Source organism: Chinchilla lanigera, unplaced genomic scaffold (assembly GCF_000276665.1).
Source record: "Chinchilla lanigera isolate Chin_1 unplaced genomic scaffold, ChiLan1.0 scaffold00067, whole genome shotgun sequence".
Lineage (NCBI taxonomy): Eukaryota > Metazoa > Chordata > Mammalia > Rodentia > Chinchillidae > Chinchilla > Chinchilla lanigera.
The window spans coordinates 4,189,867-4,198,670 of record NW_004955468.1 but is presented as its reverse complement, the minus strand read 5'-3'; the positions used below and the strand labels follow the sequence as shown (position 1 = coordinate 4,198,670).

At 41.0% G+C, this 8,804-nt stretch overlaps 1 protein-coding gene across 6 annotated transcripts in view; it reads right to left on the bottom strand.

Annotated features, from left to right (window-relative positions):
• Znf181 (zinc finger protein 181) overlaps nt 1-2,458 on the bottom strand; it is an 18,319-nt gene extending 15,861 nt beyond the window's left edge. For 2 of the 6 annotated variants that reach the window (XR_001236899.1, XM_005400006.2), the window contains exons 1-2: nt 1,727-1,836; nt 1,166-1,219 (exon numbers count right to left, since the gene is read on the bottom strand). Coding sequence is in view for 5 of the 6 variants with exons in the window: in XM_005400006.2 (XP_005400063.1) it covers nt 1,166-1,219; nt 1,727-1,795 (123 nt within the window). In the remaining variant the exon portion in view is untranslated. The other 4 variants (XM_013522368.1, XM_013522367.1, XM_005400007.1 and 1 more) reach the window with 4 other exon arrangements.
• Between the last annotated feature and the right edge of the window lie 6,346 nt (nt 2,459-8,804).

Here is an 8,804-nt window from a genome sequence, read left to right as displayed (position 1 = left end):
TCTCATGCCTATATCTTGTACCCTAAGTATCTACTCTGAAGTTAACCATATGCAATTATTGATGTATAATAACAATGTATTAATCACTGTTACTATCTTGTTTTGAAATCCTGGAGTTCTTTTTTTTTTTAAATAAAAATAAAGAAATGCTTTTAAAAGTTCCTAATAACAATAAGTTCCAATAATAACAACAACAATAATAATAATATCAAACATATAGTATAAAGGCAATAAGTGATAACTGGTATAGAAAACAGTGGTGATAAATGGTAGGTATACGCAGCAGAAGGTGACTACAATTTTAAACAGGTACTTTATTTAGACAGTAATCATTATACAAAGATACAAGGAAGGTAATGGAAGCTCATGTATATCTGGAGGAAGAATATTCCAAGAAGGTGGAATATTCCAAGGCCTGGAGCCAATGGCAGGGGCCCATATGGAAAATGCGGGAAAGAAGAAGCTGCGATCAAGAGAGATTTGTACATAGCTTCCTAGGTCACTGCAAAATTCTGACTTCTGAGTTAGGGCCACTGAAACTTTTTGAGTTGAGGAATGAAAGGATTTCATATAACAGGATCATTGTGACAGCTATATTGAGAAGAAACTACACAAGGTTAAAGGGCAGAAGCAGTTTAGGTAGGAGGCTATTTTAGTAAAGCAGGTAGCTTGGATCAGGTTGGCAGTTAACAGGCAACCAATGGTCAGATTCTATATATATTGTTTATATTTGTGCTCCAACCAGAGCATCTGGATGTGAGTTATAAGTGAAAAGGAAGAACAAAGGAAAACTTCAAACATCTCTTGAACAACTCACAGGAATGATATAACATTAATTGAGACCACATGACACAGCTTTGACAACCATAAAGCAAACAACCTAAAATTCCAAACTTGCATTCTGAGTTGTAATAAAAAAGAACTTTCTGGCTCAAGACTCTTAAGAGTTCTAGCATAAAACTGGTACAAAAGAGGCGCGCGGGTAAAGGACAGTACTTTGCAAGCACTTCTGCGGGCTGCTTCCTTTCCTATAATGAAAGGAACTAGAGATCTAGTCCCTAAATGGTCTTTGTTAGGTGGGAACTGTCAAGAAAAGAAAAAAAAGTAAACACTCATGAGGCCTGATAAGAAAGTGTTGCACGACGATTTCAGGATACTGACTTACCTGACACATCACTTCACAATTTGCAATAGTCAACACAGTTCTCTTTCCAGGCTCCTGGAAAGAATGCGAGACATTAGTTTGTTCTCTGTTCACCACTACGCACGGAAGGCACTCATATTACTCCCGATTTGTCTTGCAAACAATGACAAAACTGAAACTCAGGGATATCTAAAGCATTTAATCAAGGTCATTTAATGCACGCCTAGAAAGCGTCAGTCTCTAACATGAAAATTCCAAGCGGTGTCTGCTTTGAGCGCTTACTACTTAACACTGCCCACTTCATTTTCACAATCAACATCTGAGATGTAAGCGTGATCCTACAGAGCAGGACAGGAAGGCCAGGAAAAGTCAAGTCCCTACCCCGGACGGTCGTGCACCCACCCTCCCTGGACCCACCCCTCACTGGCACCCAAGCTCCGACGCACTGGTCACTGGTGAGCAGACAACGGCTGCAGCCTCTGGAGACTACACTGCTCAGCGCCCCAGTCGTTTCGGGAAGGCTGCCACCAAGCCAGATAGCACCGCCAGATGAGCCTAAGGTTTCCTCCGTAGCATAGTTACCATTCCCAGATTCCTCCGCGAACAAAAGTTCCCGACTCCGCGAACTACGGCCCCCTTGGAAAACCTCATTTCCCGGGAGACTCTGCGGCCGCGCGGACTGGTTCGGCTTTGTAAGAAATTATACCTCCTGGAGCTGTAGTCTCGCCACGGCGGATCGACAAGGACACACACGCAATGCGTCGGGAGTACACGGTGTCTTCTTGTGAACAATATTTCTCGGGCGAGCAATATCAAAGGCGAGCCTCTACTTGTGTTGTAAGAACAATGGCGCCCAGGCCGCTAAACTACATTTCCCACAAAGGCTTGCGGCCGGGACCAGAACTTCCCGGGTCCTTCGAGGCGCAGCAGATACGTCTTTCCCCCTCTCCCCAGTAGGCTTTGCTGATAGCTTAGGAGATGTTCTGTTTTCTAGTAATGTCTTCCCTCATCCCAACCCTTGCTGCAAAACTGCCCAGCTCCTATATTCTTTGAGTATTTTTCACCCACTTGCACGCGACTGTAGATCCCAAGAATGTCCTGTGGCCCGATTGCCACAATAGTTACTCACCGACCGAGACATTTCTCATAAATTCATGTGGGCATTTTATCTGTATCACACTAAGAGGGCCGTTTTGCTGTGCGTTACACACTCTCGGAGAACTAGCGCTCCAGTCAGCGCTTCGAGGACGATAACCATCATCCTGGGAAGTCACTCCTGTAACTTTCAGCCTGATCTCCTTCTACCCCAGGAACCTTTCTTTGGCTGTCCCTTTGTCCCTGTCCACACAAAGGGGAGACGGACAATTATATCCGTAGGCCAGAGCAATCTACAATCGTTGTATATTTGGGTTGTTTAGTGCCTTTTTAAATTTTAAATTTAAAAAAAATTATAGTATGACGGTGAATTTTCTTGTACACGACAAGCGCTTATGTATGTGACGTTCGTTAGTATTTCCTTGTTGGGATGACATGGATGTGATATTTGATTACTATGGCTTTGGGTTTTTTTGTTTTGTTTTGTTTTAACGTAACATCAGCTAGCTTTTTCTTAAGGCTAAGTGTATGGAATAAAGAAAAAGATTGCCAGTGAAATATCTACGTCTACGACTTTATTATACAATGACAAACTTTTCCAAAAGTTGTATCAGTTTACACTCCTACCAGAGTTTATAGTATTTTGGTTGCCAACAGTTTAGCGCCGAAACTCAATTTTGTGAAACTTTCAAATGTTGACAGTCTGCTGTATGTGAGATTGCAACTCATTGTGGTTTAGTTTGCATTTTTTATTGTTAATGAGGTAGAGAATCTTTTCATATGTCTGTTGGCCGGAATAGTTCCTTCTTTGAGAATTGCATACCCTTTGGTCAGTGTTCTTTTAGAACAATAATCTTTTTAATATTAACATGCAAGTGACATAGAAAAATTTAATATTAAGGGAAGAGTGCAGAGACAAGAATACTAGGATCCTCCCTGTTATTTCAATCCAGAATGTCCCCCCAGTGCCTTATGTGTTCAGGTGGGGCTTTTGGAAGATGACTGGGTCATAGCTGAATGTACTGTTAGGAGGTGGGGCCAGATAGAAGGAGGGTTGATTTGTAAGGGTATATCTCCCTCTCATCTCCTCCCTGGTAGCTCTGCTTCCTGACCGCCACGGTGTGAGCAGCTTTAATCTGTTATATCCCTCTGCTGTGCCATTTCTGGCTTGGAGCTGGTGACCATGCACAAAAACTGAGCCAAAACCATTCTCCCCTTTAAACTTTGGGGTATTTTGTCCCAGCGTTTAGAAAGTTACTAAGATATCACCCTTCCTTTAGGATTCCAAATTAAGTAATTGGATATGTTTTGTTTTGTTTTGTTTTTTGTCTTTTTGAGACAGGGTCTCACTATGCAGTTTAGGCTGGCCTTGAGCTCACTTTGTAGCCCAGGTTGGTCTCGAACTCACAACGATGCCCCTGCCTCAGCCTCCCGAGTGCTGGGATTGCAGGCGTGCGCCACCAGGCCCGGCAGTAATTAGATATGTTTTCTGCAAGTTTGGATAATGTTTCTGGTTATGAAACTCATTAATTTTTTTCCTACTTGGACTTTCTTGGGCAACTTGAATCTATGAAGTGCCATGCTCAGAAAACTTTTACTGTCTCATGTTTGCCTCTGCAATTTTCTTTCTCCTCCTTGCAAACTCCAGTTTGTTATAGGTCAGATCTTGCCACTCTTTATCCTCCAAGCATCTTAAATCCTCTGTCATTTCTGTCCTTCAATCTCTGTTGCAGACTGTGTACTTAATTGTGATTTGCCATTCATAAAGTCTTCAGGAATACTTAATTGTGATTTACCATTCATAAATTCTTCAGGAGATTTTTGAAATTTCAATTTTGCAAGGCTGCTTTCAAGGCTAGGCATATTTGCTTCATAGTTTGTATCTAAAAATAACAGGAGTTGAAGAATTTGTGAATCCTTTCATAAATTTATTTTTATAGTTGTTCACTCAGTTTGAGTTTTGGTATTTTGGGTTTGCTTTTCGTTGTCTGTCTGGAAGATGTGGACCTTCCTCATATTCTTGGCTGAAAGTGCCTTATAGATTATATAATTCTAATTTAAGGTAAGAGCTGAATTACTAAATCTCTAGACCCCCTTTAAACTATATTTAAGACATAATGTCTCTGTCTAGTCCATCCAGAAAGTCTTACATAGAGATGTTTCACTGTTGATGCTTTTTTTTTTTTTTTTTTTTTTTTGAGACAGGATGTGGCTATATAGTTCAGGCTGGGCTCAAACTCACAGTGGTCCTCCTGCCTCTGCCTCCTAACCTCTTGGATTACAGGTATGTACCACTACACCCAGCCTGTTGGTGCTTTCTTCTCTTGAGATTCATGGAAGTATTATTATAGAGACTTTACATTATAAGTCTTAAGATATTTGGAACATGAATTAAGTTCATGAGTGGAGGGAGGGCTAACATTAAAGATGTGGCTAGTGACAGAGGGATGAAAAAATTTAAGTGGGGGGCTAGTAATTTTGTTTCAATAGCAGCCAGCTCTTAACTTTACTGTGTAGCTAAACCACTAGTATGTGAATGCTCTGTGATTTATACTATTTTGGGTTTGTTTTTTTTGTTTGTTTTTTTTTTTTTTAGATAGTGTCTTGCTATGTAGTTCAGGGTGGCCTCCAACTTACTAAGTAGCCAGGCTGGCCTCAAATTTCTGGATCCTTCCTCAGCCTCCTGAGTTCTGGAATTACAGGCATGTGCCAGTACACCTGGCTGACCTATACTATTAAAAAAAGGATGGAGGTCTTCTGATTAATAGGGAATGAGGAGGAGAAAACCTGTGAGGTAGAATGGAAATCATAGGCATAAGTAAATGCATTTTAAACAAATATGACAGTCTATTTCATGTGAACTATGAATATGAAATAGACTGTGAATTTGCAGTGATCCTCCTACCTCAGTCTCCCAAGTGCTGGAATTACAGGAATGTACCATCATGCCTGGCAACATTAGGGATTATGACACTAAGAGATTTAAACAATCTTCCTCTGATGAACATTTGGTTTGGGCTCAAAGTTTCACTTAAAGTATGAAGAATATTCTTATGTATACATCATTGCATGTGTCTTTGAGTTTTTCAAGTACAAGTCCCTAGATTCTACTATGTTCTAATAGGAATAAAAAAATCAAAGAGGAGGTTAAAGTTAAACCCAGTTTTACTTGAGTGCAGAATATATTTTCAAATTGCAATATACAAGTTCAGGTTAGAAAACAGAAGGATAAGGTTGAAGCTTCAGTTCAGAAAAACTGGGAGACGAGAGATATATAGCTCAGTATTCTTGGAAAAGCTCAGCTCAGCATTCTTTGGACATAAACAAGGAGTGAGCAAGCCAGGTGATGGGAAACTGACATAAATCAGAGTGGTTAGAGATTTTTAAATCCATTGAGATATACATGCCAAGGACAAACTTGTCACTCTGCCATCATTTAAGGCCAAGGGACTGTCACGGGTTGTGCCCTCCCAAAAACATCTCACGCATGCACTAATAGGTGGGGCTTTTTGGAGGTGGCTAGACCTAGTGTGTGTGAATATGGATTAAAGAGTGTGTGATAACTAAATTATTCCACAGATTGGTTTGGCATAGTTGTGGGTATGGGTTATGGAAGGGCCACCCTGGGCGTGGGTGGCATCCTGACATAGGCTTGTAACCTGGATAGGTTAAAAGCGAGAGGAAGCCTTGCTGCTTTGCCCCCTCCTCCCTTCCCTACCATGGACTGTTTCTCCTTTGCCATGCTCCCTGCCTTGGAGTCACCTGAATACGGACTCAAGCTGTGAGCTAAAATAAACCTTTCCTCCTTTACCGTGTGAGGATCTGGTGATTTGTCCCATGAATTTTAAAAGTAACTAAGACAGGGATATTGATAAAGGACTGAAAAATGTTTCCTTTTCAGCTTCTGACATCGTGTCTGTGCAGCAAATTATCCCTGTTGGTAAGTGTATAAGGCTTGCAAAGATTTTTTTCAATACTTTTCTTTGACAATTGTGCTCCCATTTTGACTTTTATTTTTTCACTTGTATAAGAATTTGCCCACCTCGGCACTTCGTTACACACAGCAACAAACTGTCCCTGAGAAGGGCTGTGTTGTTTCACGTTTGGTCCTTAGGAGAAAGTAAGGCTTTCCAGAGTCTAGTTTTAAGGTTTCAGATAACTGGAAAAGGGGTTCACCTGGCTTTGGTACTGCTTCCCCTATAGAGCAGGGGGACAATGGCAGGAGGGGCCCTGCCCCAACCACAATGAGAAGGAAAGGAGTTCAGGCTGACCTTGAGCTCACTTTGTAGCCCAGGCTGGTCTCAAACTCGCAACAATCCTCCTGCCTCAGCCTCCCAAGTACTGGGATTACAGGTGTGTGCCACCATGCCCGGCCCAAATTCTCAAGATTCTTATTTGCACACGAACATGCTTCTTTTCTGGGTGGAGCCAATGAGATCTATTCAGTGAATAATGGCCTTGGAAGAGCTTACTGCAGGAGTTCTGAGAAGTTCCTTTTATTTTTCTCTAGCTTTATTACCATGTGTTAGTTGTTTTTCTATTGCTATTAAAGACCTCTGAGGCAAATTAACTTAAAAAGAGAAAAGAGGTTTATTTGACTCATAGTTTGAGGTTCCAGTTCACACTCAAGGGATCTGAGTGCATCACCAAGCCCAGCTATTTTTTAATTTTGAAATAGGGTCTCACTAAGTTGTGCAAGCTTGTCTCAAACGCATGATCTTTCTGCCTCAGCCTCCTAGAATGCTAGGATTGCAGATATGCACCACTGTGCCTGGTTTAGAGTTGTAATTCTGTACTAGCAATAAACTACTGAAAATTTAGTCTTTAAAGATACTATTTAGAAAAGCATGCAACATATAACGTGGGGTGATTTTAGTGCGCTGATTAGTTTGACAGTTTTGAGTGGATAATGGGAAGGCCAACCCTGGGCGTGAGTGCTGCCCATGGTAATGACAGCTAGCCTGAATATAAAACACAGAAAGAGGGCTGCTTTAGCCACTTGCTGATTCCTTTCTGCTACTTTGTTGCCTTCTTGCCTTTGTTCACAATAAACTCTTTCTCTTCTGGGATGCTCCTCTGCCATGCCACCCTGCCTTGGAGATGGCCAAACAATACTAGCATAAACCTTTCTTTTCAATGAACTTAGAGAAATTAGTAGTATAACTATCTTAACTATCTTTTTCTTTTTTCTTTCTGGTCCAGGAATCAAACTCATGACCTCATGCTTGCTAGGCAGGCACTGTGCCACTGAGCTAAATCCCCAGCCCTTAACTATCTTATATATGTATTTTTTTTTTCCTTTTCCCTTCCTTCTTTTCTCCAATGCCCTATCCCAGTGTTTCTTTCCTTTTGAAGTTTCTTCCCATTTTACAATATCTATTGTACATTTTGGGTCTTATTTACTCTTTCAGCTTCTAACACTAGGGAGACAATGTGATATTTACACATGTGCATCTGGTTTATTTCACTTAAGAGTATGGCCTCAAGTTGCATCCATTTACATATAAAAGTCTACAGTTATCCTTCTTTATGGCTGAGGAGTACTCCATTGTATAAAAAGACCACAGCTTTTTTTTTATCCATTCCTCAGTTGATGAGCATTTGTGTTGTCTACAAGATCTAGCTATTGTGCTTCTATAAACATGGATGCACATATATCACTGTGATATGATGTTTTTAAGACCTCTGGGAAGATACCCAGCAGGGGAATAACTGGGTTCAATAAGACCTCTAATCATAGTTTTTTTGAGGAATATCCACACTGATTGCTACAGTGGTTTTACCAGTCTACACTCCCATCAACAGTGGAGAAGAGTTCATTTATCCACATGGCCCCACCCAGCTTTTATTATTGATGGATTTCTAGGTCTTTTCTGGTCACAAATGAATTCTGTGGGATATGCTATTGGAATTTTGAATGGCATTGCATTAAATCTGGATAACAGTTTTGGGAGTACAGCCATTTTCACTATATTGGTTCTTCCTACCCAAGAGCAAGGGATAGCTTTCCATTTTCTGACATCCACTTCAATCTCCTTCTTCAGAGTACTGCAGTTTTCAATGTAGAGGTCTTTTACAACCTTCATTAGACTGATTACTAAGTATTTCGCTTTTTTTGGATGTTATTTTAAAATCTATTGTTTCCCTAATTTTTCTCTTAGTCAGTTTGTTATTCATTTCTTAATCTGTGCCAAGAGGTGAACTCCAAAGGCCTTGGTTTGGCTCAGGCCCTATGGCACTGCTGGAGGTTGTAGCTCCCATGGATCTCTCTTGAGCTTGATTTGCTACCTCCTTGTAGTTTTCCTCGGACAATCCATGTTCCTGGCTTTTCCAAACTTTTGGGGTCTCCATTGCACCTTCTGCTATACATTCACACCTTCACACACTGCCCTCTCAGGGGCACATTGCCTTGCTTCCAAGGCCTTCTTTTGAAATCTAAATGGAAGCCTTCCAGACACCACAACTGTTCCGTTCTGCATGCACTGAAAACCGGTGCCATATGGATGATGCCAGGTGTCTTGGTTACTTTTCTCTCGTTGCTGGGACAAAATATCTGACGCCCAAA